At 42.7% G+C, this 18,985-nt stretch overlaps 1 protein-coding gene across 1 annotated transcript in view; it reads right to left on the bottom strand.

Annotated features, from left to right (window-relative positions):
- Positions 1-18,985, bottom strand: part of SRGAP3 (SLIT-ROBO Rho GTPase activating protein 3) — a 246,744-nt gene that overhangs the window by 91,170 nt on the left and 136,589 nt on the right. The window contains exon 3 of the mRNA XM_075005212.1: positions 9,245-9,407. Coding sequence (XP_074861313.1) covers positions 9,245-9,407 — 163 coding nt within the window. The remainder of the gene's footprint in view (positions 1-9,244; positions 9,408-18,985) is intronic.

The following is an 18,985-nucleotide window of genomic DNA, read 5'->3' as shown; positions in this document are numbered from 1 at the left end:
CTTGAGACTGCTCTAATTTGAACTGTGCTGTCAAGTCCCCTAGATACCTAATAGGCTCCTTTCCCTCCAACATCCACAAACCTACTCCTAGTGCATATAGATTATGCTGTTTGCTGGCTCTACACTGTCTGGAAAGCCCTGGTGGTTGGGGTAAAGGGTCAGGATCTTAAAGACCATGGCTCTCTGGTTCACAGTGCTAGAGCCTTTCCCAGTTGCAGCTAGGCAAGAAGCCAAAGGACACTCAAATCACTTTAGAGTTCACTCTCTCTCTCTTCTAAACACCAGAAAAATGGCACATAGATATTTATGAGGAGATGAAGTCAAAATGTCAGGCACCACGTTCCAATTTGCCAGCACGATCTGAAAAAATCTAACCTTTAAATTGGCTGCCTGATTTATGCCTTCCATTCATATTAGAAAGCAGTTAGAGAGAGAGAGAGAAAGTGCAAGAGCACAAGATAGGTTCTGTTTAGCATCCCTTGTTAAAATCACTGCTGTTGTAAGAGGGGGGAAAGGAAAATAAAAGCACAGCAAGTGGCAGCACAGATCCCATAACACAGAGAGTGAGTGTTTAAAAAAAAAACAAAGTAACTTCCTTATTTGCAGACATCACATCCTCATTAGGTTTCTGCCCAGAACTTTGCAGTACACAACATAACTGAATTCACTTCACCGTCAGGGCAAGTAATTACATCTCAGCTCAGGGAATAACATAGTACTATTATTTCCAACACAGCTATGTGAGTGTGTCTGTTACATATTTTTCCTGCACTCTGTCTTAACAAAACAAAACAGCAGGTTTATTTCCTGGGTAGGAGGAACAGAACCTCTTCTGTGGTTCTGCACCTGTAGCGCTTTTTCCCCCGCATACAAGAGCAACCATCATTGGCATCTATCGAAACAATGTGCTCAGGTTAAAGTGGGGACAACGATTTGTACGGACAGGAGATCAGATTGGATGATCTTCAGTAACAGTTTTTGGAAGGCAATAAATTCAGAGACTATCAGTAATACTAATAATGGCCCAGATCAATGGTTCCCAATCTGGGGTCTGCAAGGGTATTGCAGAGGATCCGTGGAAAATAAAAGATAAATAAAAATGATCATAGAAAATAGAATTGACTTTGATGAGGGTCCACAAATGGTTTGGAGGGAGGTAACTGGTGGCCTGCAGTAGCAAAAAGGTCGGGCCCAGATCGTCTCTTATGTTAAACAAGCTTGAGTAGAAGCCTAGAAAAATGGGATGATTCCCTTAGCAGTGCCTCCTCTCTCTGTTTACCTCAAAGTTGGGGTTCAGCTCCCTCATGGATTAGGAGGGGAGCTCATCTCTACATATGCAGATAAGCAAGAAGCCAGGGATGGCCAAACAGAGGTCCCTTGTTTCTACAATGCCTTAAGGATATCTGACGACCCACCCATACACCTGCCTCTGCAGAGTTTCCCCTTTAGGCCATTTCCCTTTGGGGTGACCCTGAACCACTGTCCACAGGGAACACATTTAAAGGACAATCTGACTTTGGACTGCTTGGGAGGAGGAGATGAGGGAAAAAAAACCCACACCCTCCACCCAAGCACCTCAAGAAAGACTCCAGTGAACCCAGCGGAAGGAGGGATGCTGCCATGGAGATTCCATGCTTCTCAAATAGGGACGCTCACAGTTCATAGCTTGTCTCGGAGCCAAGTGGGTGTTTGGCTTGATGGCTCTTACCTAACAAAAATGTGTTTTATACATGAATGAGCTGACTGTTGCATCTCATACAGCAGAGGTAAACATTACTGCCTTCATATGAGTGGCTGGGAAGCTGATGTAGAGAGGATAACAGACCTCACCTTATCACTGATGGCCATTCTCAGAATCAGGGTAAGAATTCAGGAGTGCCTGGCTCCTCTGCCCTTAAACCTCCTGATACTGCCTATACCTCCCACAGATTAGTAAAATGAACCAAGCAGATTAGAGTCCTTCAAACACTGGCTCATTTCTAGAGCCACAGATAGCCCTCCATTCCAAAAGGTGATGAAATGTTCAGAAAACACTTCCCCTCTGCCATCTGTTTTTCCATTTCCCCCTGCATGTCCTCCAGCTTCCGTCATGAACCAGATGCACTGAAATACAGTGAGATAGGTATTTCTCACCGCATTTTCAGCTTCAGTCAAAAAAGGAAGAAACAGAAGCCTCATAAGAAAGAATCCAGCTCAGGTTTGCAACTCCTAAACTGAAGGTTCAGGTTAAGGCACATTTGGAAACTGTAGAATAGCCTCCTAATGACAATCAACTCAAACTTATACTTTTGGGCATAAACCCTCATCAGCCAGGGGATGGACTGCCTGATCCAAAAGGTTTATTTCATCTCTAATTCTTACTTTATTACCTGAACCAAAACCTTTTGAAAAGCCACCCATCAATAAAACCTGTTTTTGTATAGTCAGACCCCAAAGTCATGTACACACTGAAACGCAGCCACTTCTGTCTGGGTAGGAAAACAGCAGCCTCTGAGCTTTTAAAAGGATCACAGGATAAAAAGATAAAATGAAAGAGTTCCTTTTTATGGTTTGGTTTTAATCTAACATTGCCCATGCTTGCAAATGCTTCTTGTACAGGGAAAGATTTTAGTTATTAGAAACACCACCAGTGGCACAAGTAATAGAAAAATAAAATCATGTCTCACAATTAGAGACGCGAAAATGGAAATAATCACACAGGATACTTTTGAAATGGCTGACACACGTTGCACATCACCGTCCTAGCAGTGGCACTCACTGGGATATGTGTATTGTATGTATTCAGTGTTTCTGTTTGGACTCAGTGTTCAGCATCAGAGCTGGCTGGAAAATAAAATATTCCTGACATGAGAAAATTCAACTCTGGGGAAAGGAAAATTGTCTGGATTGGGAGGAATAAAATAAATAGCAGGATACAATTCTGAAAAATCCTATTTAGGGATGATTTATTGTCTGATTCCCAGGTTACCTGGGGAGTTGGGGACCCAGCTGCTGGACTTGCAGCCAGGGGCTGCTGAGGAACTGGAATCCCCAAGGGTGCTGATTCTGGAACAGCCAACCACTGTGCTGGGGATCCTCAAAGCCCTGTTAGCTCCAGTGACTGCCACACAGCTGTGATCTGAGGGTCCAGGGCTCCCAAGCTCTTGGTTTCCCCTCTGCTTGCAGGGCAGGCTGCCAAGGACGCAAGTAGCTCCGCTGTCTGGAAATCAGGCAGAACTTGCCTGACTTCCATCTGACTTTTGGGAATGCGTGATTTTGGGAATGCGATTTCGATACATCAGTTGTTTCCAATGGGAAAATTTTCCTTTGTGAAAATTTCAACCAGCTGTGGTCAGCAGGCAACGGGCTGGACCGTAAGCCACTCTACCACTGTGCTTTGGAGACCTGATAGATTTCACCTCCTGAAAACACATCCACTAGAGAGCAATTGCCCTTTGTCATTGTAACTTTAACAGACAATTGCAACAAGAAAAGCAATATCATTACCGGGTCTTTTCATAAAGATCTCAAGACACATTTAATGTCCCTCTGGGCTTTTCCTTCACCATAAAATAGTCATCAGTACAACACTACCCAGCCATAGCATAACTAATGAAAGGCCTTTGGCTTGGGTATTAATATTGCAGTAAACTATTGTGAAGATTATAACCAGGGCCATGGCTGTGGATTACCAGGCCCACAGGAGAAAGGCAAAGCGGCCATAGGTGCGAGAAAGTCACCTGATATGGGTCTCAGCTCAAATGGGTAGCTAGCAGGCTCTGTAAGGATTGTGGAAGGAGGTTCAACCCAGATTCTAATGCACTGCTGAGTGAAGGAGGACAAAGTTCGCCTACTTCCAGCGGGGGGCAGGGGAAAGGGAGGTAAAATATAGCTCCTGGGCCAAGTCCAGACCAACAAATATTTGGATCCAGCACACCATGACACCCCAGGCTGCTAACATCCAACAGGCCCAGCAGGGCTCTCATGGCTCACAATGGACTTTATTTACAGATGAAGAGTAATTCTCTCTACCTGGTAATGCTCCAAGAAAATCTCTACATGCCTGTTGGGGGCAGGGGAGCAGCAGGTCTCCACACACTGCCCCTACCCCCAGCACCATCCTCACAGCTCACAATGGCCAATGGGAGCTGTGCTGGCAGTGCTTGAGAACACAGGCAGCATGTGGCACCCCACTGTTCCTCTCCCCGCAAGAGGATGCAGAGACACACTTGTCCCAGCAGCTCTCAGCTTTGAGCAGGCCACCTGCCTAAGCACCCAGCTGTGCCACTGGCTAGGAGCCACGTAGGGTAAATGTCTCCTGGCAAGAGCGACACCTGGCACCCCCTCCTTCCTGCATCCAAACCTCCCCCTGCACCCCAGGCTCCTGCCAAAGCAGACTCCTAAACCCACACTCTGCCCCACGGACCCCACACCCTCTCTATTAACACCAGAGAAAGGTGCAGCCCATGACAACTTACCAAATTATTGCCCGACCCTGAATTAATTACTGCAATAAAATTCAAATACAGGGGGTGGGTTATAGTTGGGTGAAATCTGTGCCACCTATTACAGAGAGGAGACATACTGATTAGCCCTTTTCGAACATCCATAATGGGATTACAGCTTTCCTTTGCAAAGCAAGCGCATGGCAGCCATTTTATACCATCCCAAATGACTGTACCATGTTGAGACCTGATGCAAGTGTCACAATATAATGATTCAATGTCATCTGAAGCCAATGAACAGGGGATGGCAAGTGGATGGAGGAAGAGAAGTAATGGTGCTTCCACCACAAGATAGCTCACAATGGACTTTATTTACAGATGAAGAGTAATTCTCTCTACCTGGTAATGCTCCAAGGAAATCAACGCTCCATTAAAAACTCTTTTATTGTACAGTAATGGCCCAAAGTACTATATTACAGGTAATATTGCAAAGGTCGCCTCATACCTTCTATATTTGAACTCTTCTTTTCAATGGAAAATAACTGGCAACCTTTTACTGTTTGGGCTCAAATGTGCGATGCTTGAGATTTGCCTCAAATTGAGTTTCTCGGGAAAGCTTGAGCAAACAGACTGCAGCCATTTCCAAAAAGTTAGGGAAAAATAATAATTAGCACTATAGATAGGTGAGATATTTTACAGGGATCTAGGAAAACTGAGGATTACCACCAGAAGTTTATTAGGCATAGGAAGATTCTTTACTCTCCCCCCCGCTTCCACACACACGCTTTTCTGGTCTTTACTCGTCCCTCAACACTTCAATTTTGGTCTCTCCTTTTTGAAGCTGGTTGGTTAATTTTCTTTAAACCTTTCCTCATTTTCTTTTTTACTTTTGCTTTAAATTTCTTTACTCTTTTCCCATTTTCCTTTTTCTTTGAAAGCTATAGTGCCAGGACATTATAGTAGAATGCTAATGGGATTTCTGCTTATTGGGGCCTTTTTTAGAATAATAATGGCTTGCAAAGAAATGTGACTTCTCGTTTCGATGACAAAAGGATTTTCATAGTAATTTCTGTGCTTTCCCTCAAAACATGTCAAGCCAAATATAAACTAATATACCTTGCTGACATACAACTTCTGTAGTTCCATTAATTTAATGGAAATATGTTGACTTCCACCAACTTAAAATTTTAAACTCATTGGTTTACCTTGGCTCTCACTAAAATGCCCAATGGCAAGGGAAGTTCAGATCCCAGCTGCAGAAAAGCTCATTATTTTCCGCTGCTTCAAGCCTCATCAAAAGCCAAGATGCTTGGAATCATCCTTGTCCCTGAAGCGCAAAACAAACTGATTTATATAACCAACACAGTCTCCCAGCTCCCCAAGGAGAGCAGCGTGCACCTGGGTTTTTTTCCAGGTTCGTAATTCCCGGTAAGGAGGAAAAGAAACAAAACCCATCACATACGCAAACAGAAAGGAGAATTGGGAAAGGGAATTTCAAAGCAGTTTCTCTTCACCATTCAAGGCTAATAAATCTGCCAGTGCTTTCAGTCAGAGGAAGATTTCCAAGTGTAGAGAACAGGAGAGAGAAAAGCCTGACAGAATTACACAGATTTTTAATGTTACCAAGAACAACAGTGCTAGCTACTGCATGGCAATGCACTGAGAGGCCATCGACCAGAATTAAAGAGTCACATCTTCAGAGGAACGATGGAGCCTCACTGGAGCCATCCAAATTACCCTTCTCCCTGACAACATCATGGCAAGAAAAAAAGGTTAGAATGAAACTGGCTCCACGGTAGAGTAGGAAAACAGGCTGTGCCATAAATATAAGAAAGTGAGCTATTAAACTTCTCCAGAAGACTCCAGAGTTCAGAGACATGCAGTGAAATCAGATACCATCATCAGAGGAAGTGACAAAAAGAAGCATCATAGGAGCACAGTAGGGAGAGATGAAAGAGGCTTCTAAGACCAAGCCAATCCCAAGGCAGGGGCAGGATATAATCCCCTGATAAAGGTTGTATTTGATATGAAAACTGACTCTGCACCACCCTACCCATGAACCTTTATTAAATTATTTTTACTAGGAAAACACAAAGCAGTTCAGATAAAGTAAAAATTAACCTAAATCTTAGCCCCAAATTGAGAATCCAAACCTTCTCAGAGATTTTACTTCCCTTTCCCCCATAGTCATTGTGAGCTTTTATGCCAAGTTGGCAGTGAAAATGGGCCTTTTGTGGCACTCTGAAATCTTGCCTACTCCAACATTTTAAATGCCAGCTTAGTCCATGCAAAGATATCATTTCCCTCTGGCATGGATTAGCCAGTGGGCTGCCCCTTGGGCCAGCCATGCAGAAACCTATCTGCCATTGGAAGGATAAAGAACTTCAGTAGAGAACATTCAAACAGCAGCACAATCTACTGGCTGATGATCAAGATGGGAGCTAAACTGATGTCAGTGTGAGGTGAAGGAACTCAGCACCTTTCAGAACCTTTGTTTACAAATTAGCACTGTGCTGATCAAATGCAACTCAATTATGCATGTCCTGATAGCTCTCCAGTTATGCATCTCTCGCTTTACTGCAATAGTTTATGTTTACATAATGAGAATTCAATATACATTTGCAATGGGAGAAGGTCACAAATCCTTCTCGGTCCTCTATTCACTGACAGAATGTCACAATCCATTAATAAATCCTGCACTGGGGGAATTCAGAGCGACATCTTGAAAACAAATGTTACTCTAATTTACCATCAAAGAGCAATCTACAGCAAAACCTAAACAGCTGAAGAACAACTAAGGATGCCTTTAACCCTTCTGGTGCTGGCCTATTTGCATGATGCTGATCTATTAATATAGCCTATGACATGCTCTCCCCAGATTAAAGAGTGGAAGTTCCTTCGGTTGAGACATTTAAAATCACATTGCACCCAATACTGGGAAATACAGTCTAGGGAACAATCTTTTGTGGGTCACAGGGCTAGATTGGATGATCTAATAGATATTTTAGATTTCTCATTTTTTACATGCTCCAATTCATATTATCTGTGCCTGAACTACCTCATCAAAACACTGACAAAAGTGAAGACCCACAACAACTCAGTTCTGAAGCTTTTGTCTGGAATGGTACACAGCGAGTTAAAATGTAAAGCTTATTCTCTAAATTGTCAGCCTCTCAATATACTTTAATGGCAAATGATGACAAACAATAACCCTTTTCAGTGATTTAGCTTGTCATTACTTCTAGGGACATGTGAGTCCTACTGCGATTTAAACCTCAAGGGACAAATGCAAGAGAAATCGCAACCCCACAAGTCAACTGTGCATCCTCCTCCTGATTAAAAGCAGGTGCTGGCTTTGACAGGCTGCAGATGGAGTCACTGCTACTTTAATTCTGTCAGAAAAAGGACTGGAAAGTGGGAAATGGAGCAACAATTCCTACACAAAATAAGAATTGTACTTCTGAGTTAAAAACTGTAACATTGCCTGGCCAACAAAATATTTTAGCACCTTGGCCTAGAAAGAGATTGGAATTTTAAACCTTAGGCCCTCATCTAGTCACCATTCAAACACAGACGTTTGTTACTGGGGTTTAAAATGAGGTATGCCATCCGAAGATGCACACTGGAAATAACTTGGAGGAACAGAAATATTTGGAAGTAAAATGCAAACAGTTTCTTTTGAGTCCTCCTTAAGTCTGAATTGGGTAAAAACCTGGATCCTTGAATTCAAGCCCTTTTACATAGCAAGGAAGTTATGGGGCAGAAAAGAAGGATGTTCAATTTTAGGCCATGAGAACCAAACTTGCCCTTATGGTTTCAGTTCTAGGTCAGATCCAGAATCAGAAGTGTTACAGTTTATACCCCAAGGTGGATGAAATATCATATAAATGGCCTGATTTAATGAGATTTTTGGTCCAGGACAGGAGAAGTTTAATTATAATTGCTCATCCCACCAGATTTCTCCCACGCCGGATGCCAGAACGTTCACAAAATCATTATTTGATCCAATGAAATTACTGTTGGGCTGAAATCTCCCAACTCCAGCTTGACGTTTTGAAAATGTCATGTCCAGCTGTCTAAACCTGAATCCTAACCTTCATGCCATAACCAGCCTGAAACCTCAAACCCAGCCTAAGCCAAATAGGGATTAGAGCAATGCCAGCCCAGTACAATAACTCTTAAGTTAAAAGTGAGAGGAGACTTTAGGAGCAAGGAACTGATCCTTTTCACACACAAGCAATTAGCCAGCCACACAGTGGTGAAAAGAAGATACTACACTTGCGCTCCAATCAGAAGCTCCACAAAAGGCTGTCAAACAAGAGCAGCATGCATTTGTACCTGGGACTGGTTCAATGGATGCACTGAAGAAAGTTTTGACCTGGAATCTAGAAAAAACTGGGGAGTCTCAATTCCAAGATTCCTCCATTTCTCAGACACTTTCCACAAACAAGAGACATAGCCCATCACTCGACTTCTTGGCAGAACTCCCATTTACTTCAATAAACCTGAAATTTCACTGTAGGTTTCTTTAATTCCCACAAAAGCAAGACATATTACATTGCACAAGTCCACAATATTTCCAGTATACTTTAAGAGCTTGGCATTTTTCATCTAAGAAATTCAGATCACATCATCACAGCAAGTTTTAATAGCCCCACTTCAGAGCTGAACTCACTCCCAAAATATGTTCACTGGAAGCATGTTCAAACTGTCACTCTCCTAGTGGATCTCTACTCTGCGCACAATCTCATTGGAAGTTAGTTTTTTCAGAGTAACACAAGGACAACTCCCTAACAAAAACTACCCTTTGCTTTGCTTACCTTCTTAAAGAGCCTGATGACATCTTCACTGATCTGTGAGAGGCGGACAATGACATTGTTCATGAAGATGTCATTCAGGGTAGCATGGTCTCTACTCTCGCGCCGAGTCTGGGTCAAAACCAGATACCAGCAATTCACCGGGGAAAGAAGGTGTTGATCCTTCCTGGGGAAACATGAACAATTCAAAAAGGCATTTAATACACAAGTGGATACCAACAATGATATTGACATAGTCATATTTCACTGAGTAAATCTGCTACTATCCCTTCTGCCTAACAAAACAGTTCTGAACTCCACCATGTCATCTTCACTACAGCCATGGCAGTGTTTGATTAACTACTTGATTTCCATTCATAGCATGTGTTCTGGATTCAAGCTGTTCTGGCTGTGCACAGCTGATTAGAAATGTGAAGTCTCAGAACAAATATCCATAAAGGTGTTACTTCACTGGATGCATTTATTATACCCAGAGATAAATGAATGTGAAGCCTCAGCTGTGTAGATCTGTTGAAGGGATAGTTGTTCATTACATCTCATGTTACCAGCATCCACAGGCTCCTCAGGTCTGTGGCTGCACACTGCATAGGAACACAAAATGTAACAGTGAGAAGCAGAAGTTCCCAAATCCTAGAACCCGGACAAGGGCAGCTCCAGAGAACCACTGCTTTTTAAAAGAGAGAAAATCCCAAATAAAAGTAGAGCGTGAGACCAAGGCTATGGCTACACGACATCCCCCTTTCGGAGGAGGAATGCAAATGAAGGAGATTGAAAATGCAAATGAAGTGCTGATTTACAAATATTGTGCTTCATTTGCATAATCTTGCACAATCGCATTTCCAGAAGTGACTTTTTCAAAAGTAAAAAACAGCTGTGTAAATGGGAGTTCCTTTGGATAAAAAACCCCATTATCAAAATAACCCTTCTTCCTATTTTATTTCAGTAAGAAGGGTTCTTTCGAAAATGAGATTTTTTTTCCCTGAAGGAACCCCGTCTACACAGCTGGTTTTGCTTTCAGAAAAGTCTCTTCAAGAAATGCAATTGTGCAAAATTTACAAATCTCATGCTTCATTTGCATAATCAGTGCTTCATAGGCATTTTCAATTTCCCTCATTTGCATTCCTCCTCTAAAGGGGAATGTAATGTAGATGCTGCTCAGCAATTTCAAAAAGCATCCAGAGCGGTCAACACCCAACACACAAGATGTGCATCTGAAAATCAAATTCAAAATATAATGCTGGAATGCCAGCTTGTACGCTTTTTAGGAACACTCTTGCATTGGTGGAGAGGTAGCCTTTAGTCTGGGTTTGTGGCATACTGGCATGTCATTTTGATGTTTCACCAATCAACTACACAACACATTTTTTAAACATTGAGACTAATAAAATTTGGGAGTTGCTGAACTTTTCTCTCACATTAAGTTCTTATTCTCTTCTCATGTACACACTTTTAGATGACTGAAATACATCTACCAAGTATGCTCCCCATTTGGCCACATGACAGGGCAGGGCAGCGTCTGGGGATTTAAAGGATCAGGGAGAATCAGAGCTGGAGATCCCTAAAAGAACACAGAGAAGACAGAAGAGGGGTTTGCCCACTGACACCCCCAAACCAGAGGACTGAATGCAGAACAGCAGAGCAACTTGCCTTCTGATTTCCCAGTTAAGAACTGGAGCTTAGAGCTGAAATGGTTTGTTAGGACTTTTGTTAACAGGGAACTGAATTTTGAGCATAGCCCAGCTAGAGGTCTGAGCAACACAACCCCTAGAAAACTCTGAAAACCCAGGGGGGAGGAGGAAATCTAGGCTTCGTAAGCCACAGTCCCCTAGCAGCAGGAGGCAATGGAAGGCACACCCTTGTGACAAGAACCTTTTGTTTTTGCATGGAAATATTTCTAGAAGGGGGCTTCTATCATATTTTTACATCACAGACCTCATTACTTTTATTAATTATGTGCCTTACAGGAGCACTACATGGCCCCAAGCTTCACAGTGGTAGGCACTCTACAAATAAACATAAAAAGTTAACATTTAGAAGCAGGACTGATGCTTGAAGTATTGTGTCAGTATCCAGGACACCACTGCCAAGTCTCATGATTTCAATGCAAGTCCCACAATAAGCATCATTTTTCTTAAGGCCCCAGCTCTTGGATGCAGGTAATTCTGTGAGAATCTCAGTTTTCCTTAATATTCCAGCCACCATGGTTATGGAGAAAAGCCTGACAAGGTGTCCAGGGTACACCCAGAAGACAAACAGCAAGACAGAAAGAACCCCAACACTGGTGTAAACTAACCTCTTAATTTGGAAGCAAACCTTATGTGTATGGGAAGGTCCAACTGAGGATTTTTAAATGCTTGGCATGGACAATATTGCTAAAGGCCAATAAGGATTCTGGACCATGAATCTATATATTTAAAAAAAAAGTAATTCAGGAAAGAGGCTGTTGATTCAAATATCTTCCCCAACATAGGAACTCCAACCCTGCCTAATATATATAGTTAAGTATCTCCACAAGCTGAGCAATTCAGATTTTCTAAGCTTCCCACTCAGAGCTTTATCCTTATTTACTATCCCCCCAGTTGCCCCCAGACAATAAAAGAGAAGCATTATCCATGGACTGCAGTTCTTCTGATCAGCAACACCAGTGACAAGGTTATGCTTAGATGTACAGAGACATCTTTACCTATAATCTGTTTTATGCAGCCAGCAATTTCTTCCCTTTCCCTCCTCCAGTGAGCATCTACTGAGACAGAAACCCAAGTCCATCCCAAAGATCAGACTGGTCCTTATGTTAATCTGTGCATTAGATTTGCAGTACTTTGTAATAGTCATCCCATACTTTTCAAGGTCAAGTACCTCTTATTCAGTCCATGCCCCTTCGGCGGGAATGGAGTCAGGCCAGATGCCAAAGCCAGGGTAGCCAGCAAAATCCTGACCAGTGGCTGACGCTGGGGCCACAAGTGGGAGCCATGGCTGGAAAAGAACCAGAGTAGAGCTGGTACTGGAGTGGGGCTCTCTCCTCACTCCATAGGGGTTGGCCTAGGCCCCACCACATCAGGGGCATACCCTTGAGTTTAGGAACCACTGCTGTAATGATATTAATGCCTTTAGAAATGTGTGCCTACGGCTGTGTCTACACGTGCCCCAAACTTCGAAATGGCCATTTGCATGGCCATTTCGAAGTTTACTAATGAAGCGCTGAAATGCATATTCAGCGCTTCATTAGCATGCGGGCGGCAGCGGCGCTTCGAAATTGACGAGCCTTGCCGCCGCGCGTCGCGTCCAGACGGGGCTCCTTTTCGAAAGGACGCCACCTTCTTCGAAGTCCCCTTATTCCCATGAGCTCATGGGAATAAGGGGACTTCGAAGTAGGCAGGGCCCTTTCGAAAAGGAGCCCCGTCTGGACGCGCCGCGCGGCGGCAAGGCTCGTCAATTTCGAAGCGCCGCTGCCGCCCGCATGCTAATGAAGCGCTGAATATGCATTTCAGCGCTTCATTAGTAAACTTCGAAATGGCCATTTGCATGGCCATTTCGAAGTTTGGGGCACGTGTAGACACAGCCTACAAGGGGAGAATTACACATCAGTAACACGATGCAACCTCTATACAGCAAAATGTGCAAGTCATAGCAGTTTGCCTGATATAGCAATAAAGCCAAATGTATGTCATCTATGTTCATGACCAACACATCACAGCATGAGAATTCTGATAATGGCCCCTCAGAGTCTTATGCTGAACTTATGCCTGCCTAGTCTGGTATCCCTAACTGTCTAGGAAGCAGACACCAGTCAGTTTGCTGAGAGGGTTTCTAACTACACACATTTGGCATTCAACTCTTTTCCCCCCACGCACCAACCTGGCATAATTTCAGTCGGCCAATGAGGCAGACTTATAATTTCTGTGTCTAAATTTGCGAAACCTCATGCTCCACTTAGCTATTAACAAAGTGATGAATAATGGCAATTTTAACAGCAAGTTTGTGCCAAAAATAGAGGGCGTGGGGGAAATTCCAGCAATATAGTGTCCGCTATACAATTCATTGCTTTTCACATAAACATGTGGTACTTTAAAAAGCTAGTTTAGATGTGATCCCAAAGTGCTTCATAAACATCAGTTAGTTCAAACAATCCCTTTGTGAGGTGGGAAAGGATTATTCCTTCCATTTTAGAGACTGATAACTTGAGGCACAGAAGTCCCATGTCCAAGCCTTCAATTGCCAGGGCTTGTCTGTGCTTACTGTAGGATCAGTGGTGCAGCGATCGATTTCCTGGGGGTCTATATAGTGAGTCTAGTGAAGATTGACTCAATTGACTGCTGATTGCTTTCTCATCGACTGCAATACTCCACCAGTATGAGAAGCATTAGGAAAGTCTAGAGGACATTTGTCCCATCGATGCCTGTAGTACAGACCTTGTGGTAACTTGTCCTAAGGTATGTCGACTCCAGCTATGGTATCACATAGCTGGAGTTGCATAAATTAGGCTGACTTTGTCACACAGTGCAGACTTGCCCTCAGACTGCTCAGAAAAGTACACCACTTCAAAGGAAAAGAGACCCAAGTAATCCAGCCACAGACTGCGATATCTTTATCTATTTCTCCTACATTTGACTAAAAGCCAGTGTAACTCTCCGGTACAGGGACGAGCAAAATCAGCCCACCAAGTCTTCGATAGGATCCATTACCTGCCCTGCCAGGACTCCAAGGCAGGCTCTCTGCCCGCCGCAGTCTCAGGCTGCTCAAAATGTCTGGCAGATTCCTCTAATTACTTCTAGGTACTGCATGCTCTTTACACTACACTGCGCTCTGATCTTCTTTTCCAGTCACCCAATATTACTGTGGTGGCACCAACTGTTTTTGTTTTCACAGTGATATTGCTAGAGATGGATAGTACATGCTCTAGCCTGCTCTTCTGGACTTCCATGGTCACAATTCATGAATTTTGTCATAGTAGTAAGCTGAGCATCCTAGACCACTTGCTTGCCAAATCTCCTGTCAGTAGTGGCAATAGCCTCCCATAATTCTTCACAATCTGTTCATTTCACCTTGCAAAGGAAAGAAGTCCCACTGATGTGCTGGAAAAGGATGCCAAGGGAAAAGATCAAGCACATTATATCCCTCAAGTTGACAAGGAAGGAAGATCCTTCCATACTTGTGATTTAAGCAGTTTCACTGGAAAAAATATTATAAGTCTAGTTTTATTTTGTCCCTGGAAAAGCAAAGCTGAAAGGTCCATGCAGTAGCCACATTATTTGCTGTCCAACTTCACCCAAAATGACACACTGCAAATGATGTTCTGAGAGGAAAATGAAGATGGAAATTCATCCCAAGATGTTCACACTCTTTCAGGTTTCATTCCAACGTAGGCTTCATAGCAGCCCCAACTGTAGTAGCTGTAGGGATGGCATATAGGATCAAAGCATGACCTGAGCAATCTGGTTATGCTTCCAACACCAAACCCATTTCTCAGGCAGAACAAGCTCTCTACTGAACACTAGTGGAGAGAAGCTGCTACTGATATCCATTGTGGGAAGAGTCGCTAAACTTTCACCTCTAGATTGCTGGTCTTCCGGAAGTACAGTACACTGACTGTACTGGCACCCAGCCTTACCCCCTACAGATTCCCTTGGATTGATTCCAGCTTGGGGTTCCACTTGCATTTTTCAAAGAGTGGAATTAAAACCTTTTACCTAATCTGGCTGGCAAAACTGCCATCCCCATCACTATTTGGCAGCAGACTTCTATGTCTCAGAACACTGATGGAAACTGGCAAGGCTCAAATTCTCACCGATTATTTCCTGGAGCCCCCAGGCTCAGGGCTTCATCCCTGTGAAGCATGCTGGGGTGCCTGCAGGTTTGAAAATATTTACTGGACTCTGTTGAATTTAAGCCCCAGAAACAGGACTCCGTCTCCATCAGACAACAGAAAGATGATGGATTAGTAGACTGCAAAGTGGTATTTAAAAAGCTGCTCTGGTCCTCCTTTGTAGCTCCCTTCCTCTAATTCCAGTTAAAAGGGGATTTTTCAGCTCTGATTTTGAAGACATTTTTTTTTACATGGAAAAAGGGAAAAAAATGCCATTGAAAGAACAAAAACAGAGAGTAGGTTTAACCTTTTCCCCAACCTGTTCCCATCTTAGTCCTGCAGTTACAGTTACACAGGCAATTGGCACCCTCCAGCTGCACTTGCTTGGAACTTACTAATAATTAGACTTCACAGTATGTTCCAGGGCTTGCTCAGTCCATCTGCCAGATGCTACTCCTGCCTCCATCTGGCTGCCAAAACTAATGAACCCGCAATGAACTACTTTAAACTGCAGTAACAACTGAGATCACCCGTCTCCGAAGGATTCACAGCCATTCCATGTACACATGGGATGAAGGTTTACTTTGTGCTATATTTTTGTGATGCTCTGCTCCAGTTTCTAAAAACTTTGGTTTCCACCCTTCCTTTGGGCTCTCAAAGTCTCTGCAACCAGTTTTATTTCTTTCCAGTAAGGACACCAAGCAATGTAATATTCACCATATAGGATCAGACATTTCAATGAAGTCCAGCATCCTGCCCAAATCTGATGCTTCAGAAAAAGACTGGGCATAGGCAGAATAAAAGACTGTCATTCCAGGCAAACTGTGGAATGCTATATGTGAAAGAGTCATTTTCTTTTTTATTTCACTTATTTGAATTACGCCTATTGCTGTTCCCGTTTTCATTTCAGAAAAGATCCCATAGGTCATGCAGACACCTGGAATTTTGTTTTTACTACAAATCAGAACTAAAAATTCAATTTTCGTCATCTACAACCACATGGAAGTGCATTACATTTTCATTATAATATAAAATATAATCCATATTAAATACCATACATAAATGTAAATCATTTAATACAAGTCAAAAGGAAATTAAAGAAAACAAGTTTCTTTTTCAAAACAACAAAATCAAGACAATTCATTTGGAAATGTTCCCATTAAAAATTCCTTGGTATCAACAAATTCACATGAAACATCAATTTTGACAAGACTGCATTTTCCAGGGAAAAAACGGTCCTGTCACAAATTTTGAACAACCTCTACTGGACACTCGTTCTTTCTCCTTGGAGAAGAAATCTGCTGCACAGCTGTTTGGGACAACCCCCTGCAGAGTTACACGGGGCATGGCTCTTGTGCTCTTTGAGAGGCAGTTTACCGTCCTGATTGAAGCACATCAACAACAGGACAGAATTAGCTCCAATCACAAGATCGCAGGACCGTAAATCTGGTGTGACCTCTAGCCATTTCTTCAAAACACATAATGGTTTGTGGTAACAAACTATTTCAGCTCAGGATAGTGACTGGAATTAAACACTATGGATTGTAACAGCTCTGTGAATGGACGAAGTAGGGAGAAATGAGAAATCAAATGCTATCAGAGACAGGAAGATTGAAAGTGACATGATGGATAAAAATCCAGAGATACAGATTAAACCCAGCCCTGCTATCTGTGGGCACAAAAGTTAATGAAGGTTACTAGTCCATGGTACTGCAGACCGTTATTTTATTGAGCCTTCTTACAGCAGGGCTGGGTTTGGCCTTTTGTCCACAATTGTTCCAGTCTTATTTGAGCATCCCAAAGAGAAAACTCCATTGGCAGCTGGCTTTTGGGATGTGTCTGAGAGCTAAGAGGGACCTTATAATCTAGTGCCTAGGGCTTGTTTGTGATGAAAGAATCATTAAATGTATTAGATCATTAAATATACTAATATTCACCATGGTAATATAAAAAGACACTCCTTCAAGACAAAAAAAATGGCTTTATCTACCATATAACACCAATCCCCTAGCGTCCTGTCATTGTTTAGTGATCATGTGCTTACACCTCAAGAATGAGTTCTCAGGGTTGAAGTTCAGTCTCAAAAGTCAACTCAAGTCAGTTCAGCCAAGCAGTGCGGTCTCGTGACCAGACACATCTGTTCCTCTCAAAAGCTCTCCCTTCCTCTCCACAGCCACCTTCCCTCCAGCTCCACATGCCTTACATAAGAACATAAGAATGGCCATACTGGGTCAGACCAAAGGTCCATCCAGCCCAGCATCCCATCTGCCGACAGTGGCCAATGCCAGGTGCCCCAGAGAAGGAGAACAGAAGACAATGATCAAGTGATTTATCTCCTGCCATCCATCTCCTGCCCTTGTTATGAAGGCTAGGGCACCATACTTTATCCCTGGCTAATAGCCATTTATGGACCTAACCTGCAAAAATTTATCAAGCTCTTTTTTAAACCCTAATAGAGTCCTGGCCTTCACAGCCTCCTCGGGCAAGGAGTTCCACAGGTTGACTGTGCGCTGTGTGAAGAAAAATTTCCTTTTATTAGTTCTGAACTTACTACCCGTCAATTTCATTTGGTGTCCCCTAGTTCTTGTATTATGGGAAAAGGTAAATAATTTTTCTATATTCACTTTCTCCACACCATTCATGATTTTATATACCTCTATCATATCGCCCCTCAATCGCCTCTTTTCCAAACTGAAAAGTCCCAGTCTCTCTAGCCTCTCCCCATTGGGACCCTTTCCAAGCCCCTAATCATCTTAGTCGCCCTTTTCTGAACCTTTTCTAATGCCAATATATCTTTTTTGAGGTGAGGAGACCACATCTGCACGCAGTACTCAAGATGTGGGCGTACCATAGTTTTATATAGGGGAAGTATGATATCTTTTGTCTTATTATCGATCCCTTTTTTAATAATTCCTAACATCCTATTTGCTTTACTAACTGCCGCTGCACACTGCGTGGATGTCTTCAGAGAACTATCCACTATAACTCCAAGATCCCTTTCCTGATCTGTCGTAGCTAAATTTGACCCCATCATGTAGTACGTGTAATTTGGGTTATTATTTCCAACATGCATTACCTTACACTTACCCACATTAAATTTCATTTGCCATTTTGCTGCCCAATCACTCAGTTTGCTGAGATCTTTTTGTAGTTCTTCACAATCCCTTTTGGTTTTGACTATCCTGAACAACTTGGTGTCATCTGCAAACTTTGCCACCTCACTGCTTACCTCATTTTCTAGATCATTGATGAACAAGTTGAACAGGATCGGTCCCAGGACTGAGCCCTGGGGAACACCACTAGTTACCCTCCTCCATTTTGAAAATTTACCATTTATTCCCACCCTTTGTTTTCTGTCTTTTAACCAGTTCCCGATCCATGAAAGGACCTTTCCTCCTATCCCATGACCACCTAATTTACATAAAAGCCTTTGGTGTGGGACCGTGTCAAAGGCTTTCTGGAAATCTAGGTATATTATGTCCACTGGGTGCCCCTTGTCCGCATGTTTATTAACCCCTTCAAAGAATTCTAATAGATTAGTTAGACACGACTTCCCTCTGCAGAAACCATGCTGACTTTTGCCCAACAATTCGTGCTCTTCTATGTGCCTTGCAATTTTACTCTTTACTAGTGTTTCTACTAATTTGCCTGGTACTGATGTTAAACTTATCAGTCTATAATTGCCAGGATCTCCTCTAGAGCCTTTTTTAAATATTGGTGTTATATTGGCCGTCTTCCAGTCATTTGGTACCAAAGTGGACTTAAAGGATAGGTTACAAACCACTGTTAATAACTTCACAATTTCACATCTAGCTTAATGCTTTTGCTCCAGCCTATTACACTCCAGCATTTGTGTCTGATTACGTATTTAAACCCCAATCATCTTCCTTCCCTTCCCCATTCAAAAAGAAAATAGCATAGAAGCTTCTGTGGAGATTGCT

The sequence above is a fragment of the Carettochelys insculpta genome, chromosome 11 (genome assembly GCF_033958435.1).
Source record: "Carettochelys insculpta isolate YL-2023 chromosome 11, ASM3395843v1, whole genome shotgun sequence".
In the NCBI taxonomy this organism is placed as follows: Eukaryota; Metazoa; Chordata; order Testudines; family Carettochelyidae; genus Carettochelys; species Carettochelys insculpta.
This window is presented reverse-complemented; position numbering and strand designations above follow the sequence as displayed.